This window comes from Rhinatrema bivittatum, chromosome 15 (genome assembly GCF_901001135.1).
Source record: "Rhinatrema bivittatum chromosome 15, aRhiBiv1.1, whole genome shotgun sequence".
NCBI classification, from domain to species: Eukaryota; Metazoa; Chordata; class Amphibia; order Gymnophiona; family Rhinatrematidae; genus Rhinatrema; species Rhinatrema bivittatum.
This window is the reverse complement of record NC_042629.1, coordinates 43823702-43849142: the sequence shown is the minus strand read 5'-3', so window position 1 is coordinate 43849142 and position 25441 is coordinate 43823702. Positions and strand designations below refer to the sequence as shown.

The 25441-nt window shown below is 44.5% G+C and overlaps 1 protein-coding gene across 2 annotated transcripts in view; it reads left to right on the top strand.

Annotated features, from left to right (window-relative positions):
* The first annotated feature begins 246 nt into the window (after positions 1–246).
* The window catches only part of B4GALT4 (beta-1,4-galactosyltransferase 4), a 37325-nt gene continuing 12130 nt past the window's right edge, over positions 247–25441 (top strand). Inside the window, exons 1-4 of one of the 2 annotated variants that reach the window (XM_029578588.1) lie at positions 247–383; positions 7053–7451; positions 22428–22660; positions 23548–23735. In XM_029578588.1, the coding sequence (XP_029434448.1) occupies positions 7202–7451; positions 22428–22660; positions 23548–23735 (671 nt within the window). In that variant the 5' untranslated portion in view covers positions 247–383; positions 7053–7201. Of the gene's footprint in view, positions 384–7052; positions 7452–22424; positions 22661–23547; positions 23736–25441 lie in introns of both variants that reach the window. The other variant, XM_029578587.1, reaches the window with a different exon arrangement.

Genomic DNA, 25441 nt, shown 5'->3' with positions numbered 1-25441 from the left:
TATGGTACCAGCACGGTAGAGTTTGTTTTTGCACATAAACCTTTTTTTTTTTTAGAATCTTTAACCACAAGGTCCGGGTTTCTAGCTCTGAGCTGTTCATCAGTTGGAAGGGGAAGGTCTCGGGTGATCACAAGGGTTAGAAGACGGGGCTCCCGCTGCAGGACCAGCCCTGCGGATACAAAGAGAGAGAGAGAGAGAGGCAGCTATGGGCAGGAGGAGGAGAGGAAGGAGGAGTCTGGTTGGGGAGAGGAGGGTCCATGAGAAAAGCTTCATCGGCTTTCTTGGCTGAGGCGGAGGACGGGAGGCCTCTCTCTCTCTCCGGTGAGGGTCAAGCAGCCCTGGCTTTAACGGGAGCGCTGGAGTCCTTCACTGGCAGCAAGCGAGTGAGTAGGGGGGCGGGAAGGGGGCTCTCGACTTGCATTTGATTATGGGAAGCGCAGTGCCCTGCGGTAACCGCATCAGCAACGGGCTGCTGAGCTTTCTTGCCAGCATTTGTAACTGGAGCTGATGGAGCACAGCTCTGGGCTCAGGGAAGGGTTGGTCCTTTCGGGCCTGGCTGCTTGAGAAGCGGAGAGAGACTGGAAATGGGGGAGGGCTGGCACCGAGCTGAAGAATGGCAAGCAGAGGCCCCCTGCGAGTTGTGCGGAGCCCAGGTCCAGCTTCTGGGAGCGCTCTGACCTCTCTGGGAGCCCAGTTTGTTCCCCTTTCTTCCCAGAGGGGTCTCTGTGGCAGTAAGCCGAGCTTGCTCAGGGGGATGCTGCTGCTTCAGCCTTAAACTGTAACATTTAAAGTAGGATAAAAAGAAATGATTATTGTGACAGGGAGCTAGCTGGGCCTCCAAGATCTAGCAAGTGTTAGACATCCTGTCAGAGTATTATTTGTGAAATAATTAAGGTTTTTAGCCGTGAAGAATACTGGAGGATCTAGAATGGAGTTTGCAATGCTTCAGATGGTTGCTGTTTCTAAAAGTATAAACAAGTGGACAAAGTTTCCCCATCAGTTGATTGAGCTGTGAGGCAAGCTGCCACCTATCCCAGTCCCTGCCCCTCAGCTCCTCTTTGATGCTTTTGGTTAAGTGGTGGGGGAAGGGGCCCCCAAACGTTTATTTTGAAAAGATGGAAATCTACTATGGTGTGTGGAATTGCAACAGGAGGTAAATTGGGCAGACAGGATGGGCCTTACGGTTCTGCTATGCCCTTAAATTCCCTGCAAGAGGACTTCAGTTAAACTTGGAAACAGAATAGGAACAGAATAGGAAAGTTCAGAAAAATGTCTGTGATGCGTTCATTCTCCTGCCAGTACAAGGGGGCAGTTATGAGTCTGCTCTTGTATACCTATTTCACCTTGTTGTATGCTTAGGTCAGGATTAAGCAAACAGCATCAGTGCAGACACATGAGGGTAGAAGGAGTAAAGATGAGAGCTGTGCTGCTCACCTGCGGCTGTACACATTAACAGGTTGATGCAATATTGTGCGCTCAGGCTAGTGCACAGGTTAACCTGTGGTTGGACGTGGGTTTTGAGCAGGTCTCCTCCTTCTTCTATTAATCATTTCTAAAGTAGTACTAGACACAACAGTGCTGTAGAGATACTGACTATTCATTTATTTATTTTTAATTTTTCTATACCGGTGTTCCTGTATGACATACAAATCACATCATAAGAACATAAGAACATAAGAAAATGCCATACTGGGTCAGACCAAGGGTCCATCAAGCCCAGCATCCTGTTTCCAACAGTGGCCAATCCAGGCCATAAGAACCTGGCAAGTACCCAAAAACTAAGTCTATTCCATGTAACCATTGCTAATGGCAGTGGCTATTCTCTAAGTGAACTTAATAGCAGGTAATGGACTTCTCCTCCAAGAACTTATCCAATCCTTTTTTAAACACAGCTATACTAACTGCACTAACCACATCCTCTGGCAACAAATTCCAGAGTTTAATTGTGCGTTGAGTAAAAAAGAACTTTCTCCGATTAGTTTTAAATGTGCCCCATGCTAACTTCATGGAGTGCCCCCTAGTCTTTCTACTATCCGAAAGAGTAAATAATCGATTCACATCTACCCGTTCTAGACCTCTCATGATTTTAAACACCTCTATCATATCCCCCCTCAGTCGTCTCTTCTCCAAGCTGAAAAGTCCTAACCTCTTTAGTCTTTCCTTTGAAAGTCTTTACATTGAAACATTGAACAGAGAAAAAGAATTCGCCCAGAGAGGGTACATGGAACAGGGGGTACAAAAACTTGGACCGGGGAATTTATTCTAGCTTAAAATTATGAATTGGACCATACAACAGAAGAAACATTTATCAGTATAGAGTAAGCTATATAGAGGAAATCAGTATAGAGTAAACTTCATAGAGGAAATCCGGAAAACCAGACCCGGCGGGAACAGTTTGGCTAGAGAGACACTACCCAGAGGTGCCAGGCTGGACTCTCAGTAAGGTTACAGCATATGGTGATATCATTAGACCAGCGATTCTCAACTGATGTATCGCGACACACCAGTGTGTTGCATGCTACCCGCAGCCAGCGGGGCCGAAGACCAGCGCTGCTGGCTGCTGCCGGAGACCAGGCCAGCAGGGCCGAAGACCCAATGAAGGGTGCTGTCCACTGCTGGAGACCAGGCTGGCGGGACTGAAGAAACGAAGATTGGCGATGCTGGCCACCACCAGAGACCAGGCCAGTGGGGCCAAAGATGATCTATTCATCTGGGGGCCGGTGTGTCTGTGTATGTGAGATAGGGAGGGTGCACGTGTGTGTGTGTGGTGTGTGTGACGGGGAGGGTGAGTGAGCCTGTTTATAAGTTAGAGAGAGAGAACATGCATGATTGAGAGCTATATGTAAGTGAAATAGAGTATGTGTGTGATTGAAAGAGATTAGTCAGAGAGGTGACGTGTGTATGTGTGAGAGAGACTGATCATGGAGATGGCTGGTATGTGTGTGTTTGAGAGAGAGAGACTGGTGTGTGAGAGACAGAAACTGATCCTGAGGGTGTGACTGGTGTGTGTGTGAGAGAGAGGAGACTGGTTGTGGTCCCTAAGGAAGAGGACCATGAGGACAGCTTGCTGCTTCTGGTGTGGCCTGCAAGGGAAAGGAGTAGAACTACTGGAGAGGGTAAGTAAAGGTGGCTTTTTAAGTTCATTTTTCTTGCTTGGCTGCCATTTTAATTATTGGGTATTATGCAATGTGCCTGCTGTTTTGAAGAATTTTTAATAATTTTGAAGAGTTTTTGTTAGATGTTATTCGGTTCATCAGCTGTTTTGAAACATTTATTCATATAGTTTTACAATTATTTCTGTGTGGGGATCTATAGCAGCTTGGCTTTTTCTGTTTCCCTAATTGGAGGTGTATTGGTGTTTAGGGTCTGATTTAATATTTGTAGTGTTGCCTTTTCATAGATAGGGTTGTTACTGTTTGAGTGTGTTCCATAATGCAGGTGTAACTTTGTGCAGATTAGTTTGTGTGTATTATTGCAAATCCTGGTGCTATATTTCTGTTTTCATTTCTCCAGTTTTATACTGCACACAGGGTGGCTTTTTTTTGTTTCCATTTCAGTTTCTGTCTCCATATTTGTAATTTGTGGTCTTTCTGTACTAGCATGTAGGCTAGTAAAATACCTCACCTTATTTGTTGTGTTTTCTCAATAGGACATGCATTGGTGGTGAACTGCTGTCTTTTTATAAGTAGGGCTATTGCACCTGATAGTAGAGGGAGTTTGTCTTGCTGTTATTGAGATAACACCAGAATATCTTTTTTGTGTGGTGAGTTGTATGGGGAATGTTCTGCTTTATACCCATTGCTGAGGGGTGGGGGTGGGGTTAGTCTTGTGACTGTCATGTTCAGTGTGTCACGCATGTGGGAACTCTCTATCAGGTGTGTTCCGAGAGAGAAAAAAGGTTAAGAATCACTGCCTTAGACACTCTGCCTTAGGGCTGTGGGGAGCACAATTCGGGGTGCGTCTGGCAAATCACACTGCTTGAATTTTCTTAGCCATATTATAAATTGGCTTGAGAGCATGTAATTGAGCAAACAGGAACCATAGTGAATATACATTTGTGCAAGGATAATGTGCCCTTACTTAATTGTTCCATGAGGCCTTATTGAGGACTTGTAGAAAAGCATTAATAAACACATCTATCTTTCTGTTAATTGCAAACTCACCCGGCTTGTGTGTACACATTGTTAGGGCACTTCCTGTTACTTAGCACACATGGTTGAGAAGTCTTTGAAAAGAGTAAATGGCAGGGGTTTGCCAAAAAAATAATAGTTTAAATGTGGCATGCAGCCAAGAAAAGCAAAAAAAGAAAAAGGTCCAGGCAGAGGCTGTTACAGTATCTGCTGTAAAAATGACTGACGTGGTATACACACATTCTTCTGTGTCACCTGGCCAGCATGGGAGCAGGGATCCTTTCCCCGAGTCCCAGAAGGAGGAAGGACAGGGTCTGAAGATCCCTTCTCTGAGCTCTGAAAGCAGAGAGAGGGAGGAAGGGGCCTGGGGAGCTTTCAAGCTGTGTTTTGCTGAGAGACCAAGCCCGGTTGTGCAATAACTGTTATACGATTCATGTAAGCTTTCCCCTCTGAGAAGGATCTAGCGGAGAGAAACCTGTTACTGAGAGAGAGTGCTAGATGTGGTGTACTTGGATTTTAGTAAGCACGTTGAGATGGTTCTGCATAGGTAACTTATAAATAGGTTGAGCATGCGTGGTGTGGGCCCTAGAGTGACTGGGTTAGAAACTGGGTAAGGGGAAGGCGACAAAGGGTACTGGTAAATGTCACTAGAGGTGTTCCTGAGGGATCAGTGCTTGGACCGATTCTTTTCAGCACTTTTTTATGAGCAACATAGCGGAAGGATTATCTGGAAAGGTTTGCCTTTTTGCCCATGAGGTTATGGAGTCTCAGTTTAGTGGACCCTTGGGCCGACCTGCAAGAGACTGGGAAAGGTGTTCATTGTCTCTGGTGCACCGCAGGTCGAGAGGCAGATGTTCAGGACGTGGAGGTGCTCTTCACCCTGAAGCTGGTGCTCCCCCGGGAGGAGCCCGTAGGAGCCCGGCCACTGGGACTTAGGCGGGTAGATGATCTTGAGACTGGAGCGGGTCAGGCTGATGAGCAGAACTGGGAACTGGAACCAGACTAGGACAGTAGACAGGAACTGTAGCAAGACTCGGGTACTGGAACCAGGCAGGAACTGTAGCAGGCAAGCAGGAACCAAGCAGGTAATGTAGCAGGCAAGCAGGAACGGAGCGAGTTCCAAGGCAGCTCACTCCGGGGCACGGAGCAACAGGGAACCGGTAGAAAAGCCCGTTGCAAGGCAAAGACTGAGTGTCCACGGCCGGCTTATCAAGGCCGCGGCGTCTGACGTCAGGAACTGGGCGGAGTCACCTCTGGCGGGAAATAGCCTAGAAACGTGCCCAAGTGGCGCACTCTTGCGCTTAGAGACAGGGCATCCATGGGAGGCTTCCCGGTGGTGCGGCCCTCGCAGGGACACCGCCGAACAGGCCGGAAACTAGGCCAGCAGAAGCGGGAACAGGTCCAGGAGCACGGAGGTAAGGGTCTGGGTGCGGCACTCGCGGCCAGAACCGTAACACATGATACCAAAATCTGACACAGGGTAGACAGCCAGGCAAGTGTGGAAAGCATGAAGAGGGATCTAGTAAAGCTCAAGGAATGGTCTATAGACTGGCAGCTAAAAAAAATGCAGCGTTGTGCATTTAGGCTGCAAAAAGAGAAGAGTCAGTTTGTTTTATGTGTGGATGGTATTTTGTTTGTGTATTTTTTTGAATTTATGTTTTAACTTGTATGCCTCTTAAGGCATTGGGTATTAGGCAGCCTATAAGTGCTTGAAATAAAATTTAAAGAGGTTCAGTATTGGGGGTGAAATACTTCTAAGTGCAAAAGAAGAGCAGGTGCAAAAGAAGTGGATAAATGACAGTAAAAGCTTGGCTGCACAGGGATAGGAATCGTCAGCAGAAAGAGAGGTGATATTGCCCCTGTGAGATCTCTCTTGGAATACTGAGTACAATTCTGGAGGCCGCACCTTCAAAAGGATATAAACAGGATGGAGCTGGTCCAGAGGGAGGCTACTAAAATAGGGATAGACTTAAAGACCTAAGCATGTACACCCTAGAGGAAAGGCAAGATAGGGGAGATTTGATAGAGACATTTAAATATCTCAAAGGAGGCTCTAGAATGAGGGTGAAAGGGGGTTAAACTCGGGAGGAAGAAAATATTTCTTTACAGAGAAGGTAGTGCATCCATGGATCGGCCTCCCAGTGGGGGTGGTGGAGACAAGAATGGTATTTGAATGAGAGAAACATGGGGGATCTCTGGATGGGGAGACTAGGTATGGCCATATAGTCTCTTTCTGCCATCATGTTTCCATGGCAGTGATTCTGAAAATCAACTAAAGTTTCACGCCGTATTATTTTCAATAATACCCGAAGCCAGATCCAGAGCAGGTCCAGCTTTGTATGAAACTGAGTCATCTCACACCAACAGGTTAAACTTATTCCCACCCAGGTGGGGTAAATTTGGAGAGATGAACCATTGTTCAGGATGCGGTTTCTTAAATTCTGCAGTCTCCTGAGGGCTGAGTATTTCCTTCCCTTTTGTCTAATCTCTTCTCAGTTGTCTGAAAGCAGATCTATATTAGTGCTGTGATCTCTTGGGTTAGGAATTCACCACTTACGTTCCCAACAGCACTTAACCCATAAATAGCTATTTATCACGTCTTTTTTCAGCTGCAAAACCCACCTGCCTTCTTTTAAAGTTGAGTTTGTTCTGTCAAAGAAAAGTATTGCTGGTGACGCATGAAAGCAGTGTTGCAACACGGTGACAGAAGTGTTATGGGGACACCGTGACTATTCTCTTGGCGGTGTTGAGTGGGTGAAACAGAAAACTGCTCTGGGTTTATGTATTCGTGGTGGGCATTCTCTGGAGATCTTCTCCAGTGTGACCAGAGAGAGATGAGGATCATTCAGGCAGGTCTTCGTCATCTCATCACTGCAATGATGTAGGTCACTCATAGCATTGGTTTTTATGCTTTGTTTTCAGACGTTTCATCATTTTACACATTTACAAGACCTTTTGGAGCAGGTGCTGGGAGGAGGCACTGATCACTGCCGTATTTCTGGCATGTTGTTTGATCGCTGAGGCTGCCTCAAAAGACAAGGCTGGCGTGAAGAAACAGTGGAGGGAAGGCCATGGATGTGAACTGTTTGTCCTTCCGGCTCTTCTACAGATTCAGGGTGCTTCTGCTCTTCATTGTGTGTTCACTGGTGGTGGGGTGGGCCACATCCTACTACCTGTGGGAATTCCAGAAAACAAAGATCGTGATGGAGCACTTTAGGAAGCGTATCGTGGCTGAGCAGGAGAAAAAGACTTCTGCTTTCATGGAGGCACCTGCAGAAAATTCAGATCTGAGGGTCTGCCCAGCCCTCTCTCCATACCTGAGTAAGTAACAAATCTTTCTATCTGTCTTCTATAATATTGTCAGTTCCTACTCAGGATTTTATCTTGATGGTTTGTGCATATCTAGCAAAGTCCAGAATTGTGGAGTAAACCAACACACAGGAAGTAAATACAGTCCAAGATGTGCGTTGCAAGGTTGGTATATTGTCCCACAAAACGTTTAGGACCAAGGCTTTCAGTTATTCGCAAGCTTAGGGTTTATTTAAGGCTTTACACAGAGATGGTAAACTACAGAGTATGTCTCCCCGACAAGGAGTGGCTATTAAGATGCCCACCCCGCATATTTGACTTCCTTAGTGCTTGCAGCTAGATATTTATGGGGAAATTGTCGATATGATAATAAATGTTCATATCGTTTACGTAAATGGGTTTCTTCCAACATAACAATAGACGCTCTGTGAGCCAACAGTTCCCTTTCCAATAGGTGGCATTTGTGGTAATGATTAAGGCCTTTCATCTTACGTGTATCTACATAATGTCAATAACGCCTTAATGCACACTCTGTAACTGAGAAACATAGGGCCCGGAAAGCATCTAGTAAAAATGGTGCACATCAGAGAGCCATCCACTCTCCCCCCCCCCCCCAACTTCCCAACCTCCAAGATGGTCCTCTCCTCACCTTGGAGGACCCCCGGAACAGCCAATTACATATAGAAACATAGAAACATAGAAATGACGGCAGAAGAAGACCAAATGGCCCATCCAGTCTGCCCAGCAAACTTCACACATCTTTTCTCTCATACTTATCTGTTTCTCTTAGCTCTTGGTTCTATTTCCCTTCCACCCCCACCTTTAATGTAGAGAGCAGTGATGGAGCTGCATCCAAGTGAAATATCTAGCTTGATTAGTTAGGGGTAGTAGCTGCCGCAATAAGCAAGCTACACCCATGCTTATTTGTTTTACCCAGACTATGTTATACAGCCCTTATTGGTTGTTTTTCTTCTCCCCTGCCGTTGAAGCAGGGAGCTATGCTGGATATGCGTGAAGAATCAGTTTTTCTTCTCTCCTGCCGTTGAAGCAGAGAGCTATGCTGGAAATGCGTGATGTATCAGTCTTCTCCCATGCTGTTGAAGCAGAGAGCCATGCTGGATATGCATCGAAAGTGAAGTATCAGGCACATTTGGTTTGGGGTAGTAACCGCCGTAACAAGCCAGCTACTCCCCGCTTTGTGAGTGCGAATCCTTTTTTCTTCTCCCCTGCCGTTGAAGCTATGCTGGATATGCGTGAAGCATCAGTTTTTCTTTTCCCCTGCTGTTGAAGCAGAGAGCTATGCTGGAAATGCATGATGTATCAGCCTTTCTCCCATGCCGTTGAAGCAGAGAGCCATGCTGGATATGCATCGAAAGTGAAGTATCAGGCACATTTGGTTTGGGGTAGTAACCGCCGTAACAAGCCAGCTACTCCCCGCTTTGTGAGTGCGAATCCTTTTTTTCTTCTCCCCTGCCGTTGAAGCTATGCTGGATATGCGTGAAGCATCAGTTTTTCTTTTCCCCTGCTGTTGAAGCAGAGAGCTATGCTGGAAATGCGTGATGTATCAGCCTTTCTCCCATGCCGTTGAAGCAGAGAGCCATGCTGGATATGCATCGAACGTTGAAGCAGAGAGCCATGCTGGATATGCATCGAAAGTGAAGTATCAGGCACATTTGGTATATTGTAGCCTAAGAAACATTTGGTATATTGTAGCCTAAGAAACCTAGGCATTCAAAAAATTAAACATTAAACAAAAACCAACTGCTAGAGCATAACCTCTGAGAATTAAGGCTCCATAATGCAGGTTGACTAATAGCCCCCATAAACTTTGTCTGCCCTGATGAATAGGAAGACTAAAGGCTCCCTTTGTGGCAACCTGAAAGAAAGAAGACAACATCAGGGGCACCATTTGGTTAATATCCAGTAAGACTGCATATCAGAAAAAGGGCAAATCCTCAGTTTGTCATCCTTGGTCCAATAGTACTGATCTCGAATTCCCTGAGTGTCATTGCAGACGCTTCCCTCCTTTTCCCACTCTGTGCCAGCGAGGAAGATCATCCATTTTCTGCATCTTGGTTGTCGTCTTAGTATTGGTGATGTTCAGTTGAAGTCCAGATTTTTCTAGTGCCTCCACCGCCTCAGCAGTCGTTTTTACGCTATGTGTCACCCCTTTCACTATAAATTGCAGTCCAAAGGGGAAAGTCCATCTGTATCTTATATTCTCCGCACGTAAAAATGAAGTGGCTTCGCGCATCTCGTACCTGCGTCTCAATGTGGATGGAGCCAGATCCTGATATATACTGAGCGTGTGACCCTCCCAGGACCAAGTGTTCTGCTTTCTGGCTGCCTCCAGAACCTGAGTTTTTGATTGAAATTGTGAAAACAGATGATTATAGCATCCGACCGGGGCCCCAATGCCCTATGTGCTCTCTCAAATTTGATGACTCGGGATTCTTCCTCCATTGAAGCCATCTGGGAGTGCAGATCTTTTCCGTTACCGCGTGTGCGTTGCTGTAGTCAGGCGAATCAGGGACTCCCCATATACGAATATTGCATCTTCTTGACCTATTTTCCAGGTCCTCGACTTTATCTTGAAGTACAGCCAACTCATTTTCCAGAGAATTTTGTCGCCTATCTAATTTATTTAGTGCCACTGCGAGGCTGTCTGTCCATGCATCTGTCTTATCCACGCTGTGACCCAGGTTATTAAAGTCATCTCTAAGATCGCTAACAGAGGCCAATAATTCTTGTGTGTGAGTTTTAAGATTTGACCTGAACTCCAGGAACCAGCTCCTGATTTCATCACGGAGGTGCAGGGGAATCAGCGTTACAGTAGTCTCTGACTGCTCCGCGTCTCCGGCGCCATCTTGCAGAGGGTTTACAGGGTAGATCGCTGCGGCCTGTGCAGGCCCATCTCCGCTGCTGTCGGCAATATCCGGGGGCATTTTACTAAAAGAAAACTGCTTGAGGTCAGCAGTTTTTCGTTTCGCCGCCATCGGGTAAGTATCCGCCGTGCTGCAGGAACGGCAGGACGCAGGTTGGGCTATTAGAGCCGGTTTTATGTTGTTTTTAGTGTTCCGGGGAGTAGAACACGCCTCTCATGCGACCATTCCCGTTCACGCCGGAAGAGCACCACCCCCCCCCTCCGAGTAGGTATTTTTTAAACTCTGCACACAAACTATGGAATCTGTTGCCGGAGGATGTGGTTAAGGTAACTAACACACAGAATCAATCATCAAATTGCGTTAGGGCCATATGACATGATAAAAAGGGTCTAACGTGCGTTTGATGGGGGATATTTAGTGTGTGGCTCATTAGTATGCAAATATGAGTATGCAAAAGATAGAAAATTATACAAATTAGTGGTTCCTACTGCATTTAGCGGTGAAATAACAAACATAACGCAGGTTTTAACATCGGAAATAACACTTTTTTTTTTTTTGTGGTAGAGAGCTAAAAAAGTTTTTTTCACGGGACAGCGGCCATTATCATAGAATGCGGCTGTTAATGCGGTGGTTATTGCACGCAATAAATAAAGTGAGGCCTTCTATCAGACACATCTGCCAAGGACTCCCAGGCCAATAAAAACACCTTTTCTTACCTGGCCTATCTTCCTAAAGCTACAATGTTAGGGGGAAGTTTATTTCTAGTAGGATACTGGCTGCCCTTTCGAGCTGCTTGGCAGCAACGACAACAATTAGGGCCCGTGCTAATAAGGAGGCGCTACAGACACTAGCGCATCCCTAGCGCCTCCTTATTGGTGGAAGCGGCGGCTGTCAGCGGGTCTGACAGCTGATGCTTAATTTTACCGGTGTTGGTTGTCAAACCCGCTGACAGCCATGGGTTCAGAAAATGGACGCCGGCAAAGTTGAGCGTCTGTTTTCCAACCCGCGGGCAGATTTTATTTATTTATTTATTTAATTTTTGGGGCCTCCGACTTAATATCGCTATGATATTAAGTCGGAGGGTATACAGAAAAGCATTTTTTTCTGCTTTTCTGTACACTTGCCCGGTGCCGTCTGAAATTAACTCCTTTGGCAGGCATTAATTTCTGAGAGTAAAATGTGCGGCTTGGCCGCACATTTTACTTTCTGTATTGCGGGTGACTAACTAATAGTCTCATCAACATGCATTTGCATGTGATGAGCGCTATTAGTTTCGGGGGTGGGGGGGGGGTTGGCCGTGTGTTTTCCATGCGCTATTACCCCTTACAGTAAGGGGTAATAATAGCGTGTCAAAAACATGCAGCCAAATGGGGGCTAAACGGTGCGCTCGGCCGACGATTAGAGAAGATTGCGGGTAGATGACATCTTTCTGGAAGTGTCTGACCTAAAAAGCCTTAGTTTTTTTGGTGCCTTTTGAGTGGAGTGCAGACACAGTTTAGGGGCCCCAAGTAGATTCTTGTGGGATGATTATTGTCACTTCACCTATTACCTCACAAAATTTAAATGTAATTATATACTCTCTGGGTCTGGAATTTGCAGCTGCACATTTTGGCACTGTACTGATGAACAAGAACTAGGGTTCTATGTACCTTTCAAGTAGGCTTCTGACTAAAGACCTATGTGATGGCAGCATTCGGTGCTAGACCAGGAAAGAGGTGATATATCTTCACCAAGGAAAAGACCAATTATAGCTGCACTATGACATTTGCATAGCTGGACACCTATTGCTCATCAACAGAGTGAAGACATATGTACAGCACCTCTAGCCAAACATTTCTACACCTGTTCTACTGGACAGCGTATGGAGGTGAACACTGGCTAGAAAGTGGCTAACTCACATACATGCCCATGTACCCAAGAGTTAACTAGTTTAACTCTGGAATTTATTGCTAGAGGATTTGGTTACAGCAGTTAGTGTAACTGGGTTTAAAAAAGGTTTGGATAAGTTCCTAGAGGATAAATCCATAAACTGCTATGATAGTAATTAACAAGCAATAGTAGCTTATGATCTGTCTAATGTTTGGGAACTTGCCAGGTACTTGTGAAACAGGATACTGGGCTTGATGGACCAGTATCCTGGTCCATCAAGCCCAGTATCCTGGGCTTGATGGACCAGGATACTGACCCAGTATGGCATATCTTATGTTCTTATGCGCTCTGGAGAAGGCAACAGGAGCCATTTGTGAAACTCCACAGTAAGGAGTTTCCAGGTTTGCTCTTGCTGTCTACTTTTGGAGCATATAATCAGCTTTCTGTTTAAAAGCCTAGGCCATATGGCCTTGCAAATAAGACATTTGTCTAGTTGCAATGGCCAACGGCACTCTAGCATGCAAGGTCATATGGTCCCAAACCTTTGTCCTTGTGAACCCTTAATAAAAAAAAAAAAAACAACACAATAAAAAGACACAACCATAAAGTTACGTTTCAAAATATGACTAGTTTATTAACCAATTGGAGTCAACAGAATCAAAGCAAGTAAAGGTCTTTGGTAATCACATTCTGCAAGGACAAGAGATCAAATAGTACATGACATTGTAACTGAAATGACCAGCATTTATAGTGTAGAACACTACATACATAGTTACAAATGTCAACATGACATATGCAATATTAGAATCTTATTCTTTTGCAAGTTCCGGATTACAGCAAAGACCATAGAAAGTGGAAGAGGCAACCCAATAGCTTCAGTTCATCTCTAACATTAGAGCTGATACCAGCACAATTCTGTGATGGCAAGTAGAAGGCCCAGACAGTCCATGTTGAAAGAGTGCACTCAAAGGGGAGATAGCCTAAGGGCCACGACAGCAAAGTTCAAGTAGACGGCAGCAGGACCCGGACTGGAGAGCACAGCATGGAGGCAGCAGTAGAATGAGATGACACAGCAGCAGGGAGGCAGCAGCAAGATGAGGAGAACCAGCATCAGAACCAGGAGATGATAGGATGAGAAGAGACACCAGTAGTAGGACTGTGACTGGAGACCACATCAAGGAGGCAGGACTGTGGGCAGAGCACAGAGGCGGGCATAAGAAGCAAGTAGCAGGACAACACATGTTGACAGTATTTATTTATTTAGACATTTTATATACAGTTTTCCATGTAAAGATCACAATGGTTTACAATAATGACATTCATAGGTATAAATCAGCGAATGAAGGGTTACATAGGAAGTATGCATAACAGGCATTAACATCTATCAATTGAATTGTTCAAATACATATTAATTAAAGATCAAGGACATAAGATGTGACGTACAAAAATAAAATAAATCTCACATATTATTCTGTACATTGTATTGAAATTCTTATAATCTCTTGTTAATTTGTTTCTCATGCATAAATTAGTATCTCTTGTCCTTCTTGTTGTATATCTCTACATTCTGATGCTTTAAGTTAGAGTGTATGCATTTTCGGATAGCCATGTTTTTAGTTAATTTAAATCTTTCTATCTGGTATCAAATGTAGCATTTAAGGTAAAGAATTTCAAAGTTTTTTGGACCCACTATGGAAAACACACGATCTCTTACATGTATCAGGTGTGTGCTCCATATTGTTGGAACAGTTAGTAGTCCTTTATTTTGGGATCTTAGTGTGCTCTGCGGTGTGTGTGGTTATGTCACACCTATTATATTGGTGTTACTAGAATGAATAATTTTGAATATTAGCGTTTAATACTTTAAAATAGATTCGAGATTGTACTGGCAGCCAATGTAGTGAAATCAGCGAGGGTGTAATGTAATCAAATTTCCTGGATCCTAAAAAGAGCCTTGCTAATGCATTTTGTAATAATTGTAATGTTTTTATGATAGTTGCAGGAAGACAGAGTAATAGAGAGTTACAGTAGTCTGGGTTTGAGAAAATTAGAGTTTACAATACAGTGCAGAAGTCCTCAAAGGTTAATAGAAGTTTCAACTGATGTAATATGCGCAACTTGGCGTAGCCGATATTTATTAATTTATTGATGTGCTTTTTCATAGTACGGTTCTCATCTAGATGGATACCTAAATCCCGTACACTTTATATACTCGACCATTTACACCCGGACTATAAGAGCTCCTTCCATTTTTGTATTGAAGATAGTATGCCCTTTACAAATCTGGAAACACTGATCTATTTTATAGTACTTGCACCTTTACATTCTCTTATGTACTCACTACTTGATGGAGCTATACCCCTTTCCTTCCCCATTGCCCCTTATTCCCCCAGTAATTTATAGCTGGAGCTGTACCCCTTTCTTTCCCCATTGCCCCTTATTCCCCCAGTAATTTATAGCACAGTCTTGAAAAATGCTTGCAACATCAGTTTCTAATGTTTTTGACGTTGCTTTTATGGCCTTTAAAGCCCATCTCCTACCCTTATCTCATAACATTAACAATATGATCCAATAATTATAGATTCCAATATCCTAGATCTCATCTCTTTTTTTTCATCAAATTTGTATACAGTACGAGCTATATTGCTCAACATGGAGAAAAGAAAAAAAAAATCACTCACACAAAAAGAACTCGTCAGCTCCTTACAGTCTAAGTTCGTTTACTATAGTATTGCCCAATACCATTGCTTTCCTCATGTAAACTATTCCAGCCCTCTCCTAAGTTTCAGGCCGATACAGAAAAACGCGTGGCAGAGCTGGCGAGCGCCCGCTCTCCCGGCGCGTGCACAGGCCACTCTCCTGGGCGCGCGATTCAGGAGGGGGGCCTATGCAAATTAGGGCCCGCGGTAAAAGGAGGCGCTAGGGACACTAGCGCGTCCCTAGTGCCTCCTTTTTGATAGGAGCGGCGGCTGTCAGCGGGTTTGACAGCTGACGCTCAATTTTGCCAACGTCGGTTCTCAAACCCGCTGACAGCCACGGCTTCGGAAAACAGATGACCCGCGGGCTGATTTTTAATTTTTTTTTAAATTTAATTTTTTACTTTTTTTTTACTTTTGGGGCCTCTAACTTAATATTGCTATGATATTAAGTCGGAGGGTGTACAGAAAAGCAGTTTTTTCTGCTTTTCTGTACACTTCCTCGGCGCCGGCAGAAATTAACGCCTGTTCGCACAGTAAGGGGTAATAGCGCGTTTTCGACGTGCTATTACCCCTTACTGTATAAGGGGTAAAGCTAGCGCGTCGAAAACGCGCGTCCAAACCTGGGCTAAAGGTGCACTCCGCTGGAGCGCCCTGTACTGTATCGGCCTGCATGTATGGCAAACAAAAGCACGTAAGAGAGGGACAAAGGGGGAAAATAATTAAAAAAAAAAAATGTAAAAATCATCACTAATGCTTCAGACTCTTAAAATAAGATAGCATTACCTGTTACATCCTCTTTACAGGGTGTAATCCCTTACTGGGGAATTTTAAATCCCCGGCGCATGCCAATACTGGGAGATATGTGTGTGGCCGGGCTGTGCTTTTTCAATGCGGCCCGGCCAGTCGCGTATCTCCCAGTTTGTGCGTAAGTGCTGGGCTTTTAAAAAGGGGCTGGTCGGGACAGCGCGTGCCGGCAGCCGGCCTGCGCGCGGAACTTACTTCAGCTCCTGGGAGCAGGTAAGTTTTACAACAACAAAAAAATGAGGATAGGTAGGTGAGGTTTAGAGGTCGGGGAGGAGAGGAGAGGAGAGGGGAAAAGGGAGGAAGTACAGGGGTGAGCAACTTATGGGAAATAATCGCACTAATCTTAATCTTCAGAGGAGCAATATTATCTAAAATCTTAGTTACTGTGGCTTCCTATTTTGCCACAGCCAAAATGACATTAATGTCAGTATTCAAAACTACATGGCTAACTTGGAATTAGATGGATGACTTGGAAGATGATAACTTGGATAAGTTGTGAGTTACACTCTCGCAATTGATCCTCCTTATCTGTATTACAATATATGGTTAAAGAACCCAGTAGCAAAGGCTACATTCAAAATGCTCTAATGCACTGTAGAATGACCTTCATAATAGGTGTCATCAGTATATGTTTGCATATTTAATACTCGGCCTTATAAATAATCATTGGTCATATGTCCATATCTTAGGTACTTATTTTGGATATTTTCATTTGCAGATAAAATAGAATGTTTGCAATGCTAGATGCGCTTATCTTTTTTATGGCTTGAAAAATGCCAAATATCTGCCATAAATAAAATAGTCCTAGTCCGACATGTTTCGAACCTGAATATTTCTTCAGGGTACATTGTTTGTTTATGCTTGCACCTGAGCAAAAGAAATTTTAAATTAAAATACCATATATTTAAAAAAAATCAATTGCATAAAGAGACCCGCTTACTTCTCCAAACATTGAAACAACAATGGCGTCTGGCCAGATATGATGTCAGTACCTATTACCTGAAAAGACCTACCATTTACACAGAGATCAGTGTAGCTGACATAGGGTATTACCTAAAGTGCCTTTATACAAGGGAATACCAATCAATTTCATCGTTAAGTCCATGTGGATGAATGGTATTCAAGTAAAAAATCCTCTATTCTTTGTAATTTAAGGAACGTAAAAGATCTCCACCCCAAAGGCTCGCTTGAAACTTCTCAATGACCTGCCACTTCAAATCTTCAAAGCCATGTGATTGTTTTCAACAATGTCACACAATATGTGCTTGTAATTTACAAGTTTGTATGCAACTTTGGTGTTCAATAAGGCGTTTTTCATACTGGTCATTTAGTTCTGCCTATATATCTTTTCTGAAAAGGGCAAACAGTCATGTAAATTACATTAGAAGTGGTACAATCAGTATAATCATGTGCTCTATACTCTTTGCCCATTTTAGGATCATTCCAGGTTGGGCCAGTAATGGATGATAAACAGAGCACCCGTTACATGGATGGCATCCAAGAATGAAGAACACAATCCTTTTATAATCTTGCCATGAGTATATGCTATTAAAGGTATTTCTGCAAATATTGAATGTACCTGTAGAACTGCCCATTTCTTAGCGTCCAGCCAAATGAATCCTGAACAAGTGAGTTATGCACCTCTACCAGCAGACAGAGATGGAGCAAACTGACATCATAGTATGAATACCTTTGCAGTGGCATCAGCCTGCCAGTATTCTCGGTCTCTAGCAGATGGTGGCTGTACATCTCCCTACTGGGGTTGCTTCCTTTTGAGAAATGAGAATTAAGGAAAACAAATTTGCCCGCTCTCCTGCAGTAATACCAAATGGTCCCTCCCAGAGTTGAGAATTCCTGAGGTGATTTCTGAGGTCCCTCAGATGAGTGCCTTGGTCCGGAAGCTGGTTTTCAGCTAGCGTGGACTTAGCTGCTTAAGCAGCTGAAAGGCAGCTTGTGTAGGAAGCTGAGCGAGGTGGTGACAGCACATGTCCTCTCCCCCGCAGCCGGAGACTGTCTGTACTCAGCCAGGTAAGACTGAGCTCCAGTAAGTTTTAAAAAATAAAAATGTAATATACAGAGACTTAGGAGGCTTTTTTGCATAGGGCTTCCTCCTTCCCCCCGATCTCCATGCTCAGCACGCCACTCCGACATTCATCCCACTCCGTGGGAGATTGAGGGACGTGGACAGCCTGATGGGTTGAGCAGCCTACTTAGGCAGGCTCACGCTCCGAAGCTTTTTTGCTACGTAGTAGGCCGCAACGGCATTTCACGCGCTTTCTCAGGCTCTCTACAGGATTTCGGGTCGGCATATGTGTTTTGCTGTGCAATTGGGCATTGTACCCCTTATTACCATTACCTCAAATAGGAGCTTAAGACTCTCAAGCACATGCGAGGACAGTGCCCTATAGAAATATGTAGACAACCCATCTAGGCCTGGGGTCTTCAAGCCAGGGAGAGTTCGAATCACAGCAGCAATTTCAGATTCCTGGATAGGGGCATTAAGGGCTTCCAATTGCAGCGCCATTAAGGTAGGGAGAGTAATTTGAAATGATCCCTCGCCACACTATTTGTTCCCTCAAACTTGTATAGATGTTCATAAAAGGCATGGAAGATATCACTAACCCTTTGAGTCGTAATAACCAAAGTACCTATCTGTGAACGCAAGCCCAATACAAATACAGATTTACGCTCTCCAAGCATTAAGGCCTGGATTCTCTAAGGTCTGCGACCTTAGAGAATCCGGTGGAAGCAGGGGGCGGGCCTGCAAAGCCGGCGGTGCGCTGGCTGCCTGTTTTCGCACTGAATAACTACACCTTTTATGGTGCGAAACTGGCGGTGATAAGGGTTCTTACCTTTCGCTGCCAGCGATGACTCCGCAGAGTCGGCCCTGGTGCTGCCCCCGCCTCTTCCGGGGCTGACTCTGCCCCCATTTTTGCGTGCGATCGCTTTTGAAAATGACCCCCCTCAGTTTGCTAACATTTTTTCCGGGAGATTACCAAATAAGAATAGTTTATGCTTTAAAGAGAGTAAGGAGAACGTCGCCTTTGTTTGTAGTTTATCATTAAGTAATTTTCTAGTATCAAGAAAATGCCACTTTGATATCCTCAGAGAATTTGATGTTTAATTCTATTTTGCGGTGCGCGCAAGCCCCAGGATGAGCGTAAGTCCCGGGGCTTTCCTGGGGGTGTGTGTTGCGGCGGCGCGTCATTCGGGGGCATTCCGGGGCGTGGCCACGGGCGTGGTTCTGGCCCGGGGGCGTTTTGGGGGCATGGTCGAGGCCTCCGAAATCGCTCTCGGGCCGAGGAATCGCGAGGCTGCGGCCAGCCAGCGCGCGTGAGTTACGCCTGTCTGGGGCAGGCGTAACTTTCACAATAAAGGCAGGGGGGTGTAGATAAGGCTGGGGGGCTGGGTTAGGTAGGGGAAGGGAGGGGAAGAAGGGGGGAGGCCGTAGGAAAATTCCCTCTGAGGCCGCTCTGATTTCGATTTCGATTTCGGAGCGGCCTCGGAGGAAACGGGCAGCGCGCACAGGGCTCGGCACGCGCAAGGTGCACAAATGTGCACCCCCTTGCGCGCGCTGACCCCAGATTTTATAAGATATGTGCGGCTACGCGCGTATCTTATAAAATCCGGCGTACTTTTGTTTGCGCCTGGTGCACGAACAAAAGTACGCGCGGGTGTAGTTTTATAAAATCTACCCCAAAGGGAATACCTTTAGAACTACTGCATAGGTGCTGAGCCCCAGCAGAACATTTCTCAAGTTGGAGATCGGCTACACAATTGAAATCTCCCCCAAGACTACAGGAACCTTATCTAAAGCCATAATGTGTGTGATAATTTCAGAGAACAATTGATTATCATGTGTATTGGGGCCATATATGGAACCCATTATCATAGGCTTCCCAAAAAGCAATCTCTGAATAATAACATATCTACCCCTAGGGTCAGTGATCAAAGTTTTTAACTGAAGTGAAATAAATTTATGGATCAAGATGGCCACTCCACGACTATGAGAGGAACCTAATGTGGCAAAAACCAGATTAAAACCACGCTTTTTCAACTTGAAATATTCCTTTTGCAGCATATGTGTTTCTTGTAAAAATATAATGGAACCTTTCAATCTATTCATAAGTGAAATTACTTTTTCTCTTTTAATTGGAGATCCCAAACCCAAGACATTCCGAGTAAGAAACGTGACCTTACTCCCCATCTTTATGCCATGTATAGCCCACTAATAGATAGATTCTTCCATAACATCCAGTTGGCCCTCCAAACAGCATTGAGACACTTCCATACCTCATAGCATTTGGTGTCATAGAGGAAAACAATAATACACTTAAGAAATATATACCTGTAGCTCTTATAATTGCCTTGATTATCTAAAGAGCCCCTGCTCCCCTCAAACTCCAAACCAAGAAAAAACCGCTTTCTATCTATGGAGAACATAAGGCACTGAGATGCGTTTGATGCCCTTCCTCTAAGTGCAGAAGTATAACAAAGTCACAAATGTTTGTCCTCTTTTGCTATTAAGCGATGCACCCTAGAACCTCGCAGATAACAACAATAATAGTAAGATGCAAAATATGTGGAGCAGTAACCCATAGCCTCTGGGTTCACCATTAGATCCCTATATCTCAGGAACCCTAGGGCCCAATCAAATCAACCCTGAAGTACTTTTAACAAAAAGTCAAGATGTTATATGTTGATGACCGCATTATAAATTGTACTGCAGGGAAAGAAGAAGTCCCAAAGTGAGGATATCTGAACTCGTGGCAAGTTAACCCAAAGACAAACAGAGAGAAAGGGACAGCATATCTTTCTCTACTGTCTCCGGCACAGCAGGAAGAGTAGTCCAATTTTCCATTGAGCAAAAGAAAACGTTCTCCTCCTCCCTGTACTTTAAAGTCACAACGTTTACATGCTTTTATCTACTGGAAGCTGTCATGTCTTGGCATTGGCCATTGCTGACACTGGTAATGGTAAGGCTGAGAGATGGGCCTTCGCCTTCTAAGCCGACTCGAACCATTTTATGCCTTGATCCATCCAAATTTTAAGTTTGGCCAGGTACAGTAGAGCGAACCGGAATTGTCGTTTAACCAGTTCCGCACAAATCGGCCCAAATTCTCCGTGCATAGTGGAGACCTTGACCGAAAAGTCCTGGAATATAAGTTACGCTGTCTATCATATCTAATGTCCTTACGTCATTGATTTTCTTGAAGAATGCAAATTTTATGAGCATAAATCAGAATCTTTGCCAGTGCTGGACACGGTTTTGCTTTGTCCACTACTGCAGCTTCTATTTGCACTCTTTCAAACTGGATCTGGTCTTGGTTGTAAGTAGGCCCAATTCCGACAGCAGCCATTGTTCTAGGATCTCATGCAGTTTTCCATCAGATATATTATCAGGGAACCCCACAAAACATAAGTTTGAATACAGGGACCTATTTTCTAAGTCATCTATTTTTTCTGCTTGGCTACCAACCAGTTTTTTGATCTTAGCCGTCTGACATGGAACCTTTAATATCCAATATTTGCACAGATAGATCATCGCTGGTAATGCACAGATAGATCATCGAATCTGGGCGAAAGAGCGGCGACAACCGCCGCTGTTAATTCGGCCAGTGCAGCTTCACTCAGTCCCATCGCATTAGAAGAATCACATACGGCCGCCATGTTCTTTTCCACTGTTGTTGACTTCTCCTTCTCTTTTTTGGACAAACGGGTAGTTATGCCCCAGCAATAAGCAGCACAAACCAAAGGAAACTGATTGAGGGTATGTTCGATGCGGTTTGGTAATAAAATGTTTAGCCTGTGATCCTGATGTTAGGGGATTTAGAGGAAAGGCACCCTGAGCCGCAGGAATCACGTCTCCTCCTGCTCACTGCATCACGTGACCACCTCTCCACTCATTTTATCAACCTCTATCATATTTCCCCTCAGCCAGCTCTTCTCCAAGCTGAAGAGTCCTAATGTCTTTATCCTTTTCTCTTAGGGGAATTGTTCTATCCCCTTTATCATTTTGGTCGCCCTTCTCTGTACCTTTTCTAATTCTACTATATCTTTTTTGAGATGTGGTGACCAGAACTGCACCCAATACTCAAGATGAGATTGCACAATGGAACAATAAAGAGGCATTATGATTTTCTCTGTTTTATTCTCCATTCTTTTCCTAATAATCCCTAGCATTCTATGTGCTTTCTTGACTGCTGCTGTCTAATGAGTAGAAGATTTCAACGTATTATCAACAATTTCGTGGAGTGTGGTATTCATGCTGCTCTTGGTGTCTTGGGGTGTTATTGCCTCTGCTGCTCATGGCTTCCAGTAAGTTTCATAAAACTTGGATGGAAAACCCCCAGAGTTAGTTAAAAAAAAAATAATTACATTGCTTCCCCCATGGACTTTAATGGAAACAAATGAGCTGAATAAAACAAATGAGCTTCTGATCTGAACTGTATGAAAGAGGAAACCAAACCAAAAATTTGAACCAGACATTTTTTCCATGGTTATCCCTATTAATTTATATATTTTTTCTTCTACCACTATTAATGTCTTTTGTCTTTTCATTTTGGGTGTAGGCATCTCTCCTTGTATTCCAGTGTTTATAAATCATTGATATGCATTTTACTGGGTGATCAACAGACATAAGAAAAGTCTTGCTGTTTAACATCAGCTGTGATATTCACATTCCAAGCTCCCCAGTGTGGTATACAATTCATCATTTTTTGTTGTAGTAGAAGGATCAAGGAACCTATCCTTCAAAATGTCTCTGACCCTAGAAGAAGTGGAGAAGAGTAACCCTAAAGTGCTTAAGGGCCACTATCGTCCTAGCAAGTGTCGGCCATTGCAGCGTGTGGCCATCCTGATCCCGCACCGGAACCGGGAGAAGCACCTCTTATACCTGTTAGATCACCTTCACCCGTTCCTTCAGCGGCAGCAGCTGGACTATGCCATCTACATCATTCACCAGGTGAGCCAGGTATCAGTGGGGTATCAGACGTAATCTAGAATACTACATCTCCTGGTTGCTCCCTGCCAGGTCTCCCATCCTTTGCTCCTTGGCCCTGGTATACATTGCTTTTCTTTTACCCAACGGGATAAAAATAAATTATCATTAACTTACAAACTAAACAGAACCACTAAGCTAAAGCAATAGGATTATCGTGCTTTGTTTTAAATAATTGGCAATATAAATCAAATCAACAAACTATCCCCTTTCTATTTCTGCTTTTTAGCATAATTCCTTATGAAAAAAAAAAGCTGCATCTGGAAGTAAAGTAAATTATATTTGAAAGACTATAAGGGATGAAGAACATGTCCAAAAGCTTGATGTGCTTAGAAGTTGAGTAGTTTTGATTTTCCAAAGAGATAAACGTAGAAACGTTTTCACAACAGACCTATGATTATATATTATTGAATCTCCACAAAAAGCCTTTAGTGGATGACTATGTGTACGAATGAAGGTCCTTCCACTTTTTATACAAAAGATGAAAAAGACATTAAAGTTTTAGGGTTGGAAATAGCATAAGATTTTTGGGAGAAGTTTTTCTAAGTTAATTGAGCAATATAACAACATAAAATACACACTTTTTTTGGGGGGGGGGAGGGAGGGAAGAGCTGAAAAAAAACCTGAGCGAAGACTAACAGGGACAAGGGACAGGCAAGTAGGCAACTCGGTACTGTCATTGCTTGAGTATGATTTTGTTTGCTTTGTGTGGCGTCATACATGCATTTGGGAAGAAGATAGCGTATGCTCTCTTACTCCCCATTACTACCATTTGAACTGTATACTGTGGAATAAGGCAAATGAAAGAAGCAGTGAGATGATGCATTGATTTCCCCCTTCCCCTTACCCAGGCTGGCAATACCAAATTCAATCGGGCTAAACTGCTGAACATAGGATACCTGGAGACCTTGAAGGAAGAGAAATGGGACTGCTTTATATTCCATGATGTGGACCTTGTGCCAGAGAATGACTTTAACCTTTACCTCTGCGACAATGAACCAAAACATCTGGTGGTGGGTAGGAATGCCACGGGCTACAGGTACAGCAGCGGCAGAGGAATGAGGGGGGGATGCCCTGAGACAGAAAAATCCAGTGCTGGAAGGGGAGAAGGGCCTTAGGCCAGGGGTGGGCAAACAATTTGGTCTGATGGGCCACATTGGTCCCCTCCCCCCCCCTCCCGGAGATCTGAAAGGTCAATAGTTCTTTGCCACCACCCATCCGTTCATCCATTCAAGGAAAAAGGGATCCTTTTCTTGGCCATCCAAAGCAAGGCTGGTGCTAGACGTGCTAGGGCTCATGGCAGAATGTAAAGGTCTCTTTGATATTGGATTCTCTCTCCTTTCCATCCATAATCTATCCCAGATGCTCTCCTTCCTCTATCTGTATCTCCCCTCCCCTCCACCCCACCAACCCAGGTCCTATCCCTCCTCTCCATCCTGAAGCCTCTTCCTGTACTTTGAAATGTAACTTGGCTTGAGCTCAGGTTTGGAAAGGCGAGTTATGAATTCTAAACTGTTCCTTCTCTTCCTACCCTAACTTGATCCCAGGTTGGGTGGGGGAGGGGCCAAGAGGAAGAGGAGAGACGAGGCCAGACCAGATTAACATTTTTATATTCCAGAGCACACCAAAAAGTCTCTTCAACCCTCAACAATTCTCAGATTTTTCTATTTCCCCACCCACATCAATCTTCTTCCATTTCCCCTAGGTGAGCCTCCAGTTTTTACTGCCTTCTCTCTTACTCCTCAGCCACCCTCCAACATTTTCTGCCCCCCTCTTCTACCTCCTCCCCTGATCTTCCTTTTTTTTTTTTACTGCTTCCTTCACTACCCCTAAGAACCTCTAATTTTTACTTTCTCCCCCAAGCCACCTACTAAAATGTACTGTCCCCTTTCCACTTCCCCTGATCTTTCAATCTTTACTGCCCCCAATTTCCTGGCTTCTACCTTGGCCCTTCAAATTTCTCTCTTCCCCCCCCCCCCCCCCCCCCCCAATCTAGTGATCCTCCAACGTTTACTGCTTCCCCTCGCTTCGTCTGGCTGGTTTTGTGGGCGTGCTACAGGGCACCTATCTTTTAGGCGATTGCGGGCAGAGGCAGTAAGAGAGAATCGGTCTGGGTCTGTGAGCCGTATGTGACCACAGCTCTGCAGCAGCTTCTCCCCCTCTTCACATGGGCTTCCTGTTACCAAGGAAACCTGGGTAGAGTGGGCAGGGGCGAAGTTGCTGTAGGGCCTATGAGGGCTCACAGGCTCCATGCTGGTTACCTCTCGCTGCCTCCACCTGAAGACAGACATCCGGGGCAGGAATATTCCTCTTAATCCAGCCATGGAAACAGTCAAACAGTCTTTGGCTCTGGGCTGGATGAAGGACTCTGGCAGATCATTTCTGCATTAGACCATGTCCACATTTGCTTTAATATATTCTCCGGCTGACCTCATGTGACAAAGTCACAAGACGTGAAAGAAAACCAGAGGAAAAACAAGTGGGATTCAGATGTGCCCAGTGTGAAGAATGCTAAAAGCTGAATGAGGTAAAGCAGAACATGCAGTTGTTAGCAGATCACTGGCAACAAGAGCCGAGAAGATTTCAAAAGCATTTAGCTCCAGGATTTATGACACAGTATATGGTGGGGTCAAAGGTTCCTTGACACGTTATATTGTGTGTAAACCTGGGTTGTGGATAACCTTTTGTTTTTCCTTCTGAAAAGTATCCTTTATTCATGAGCTTTCGCCCTTATCTTTTTGCTCA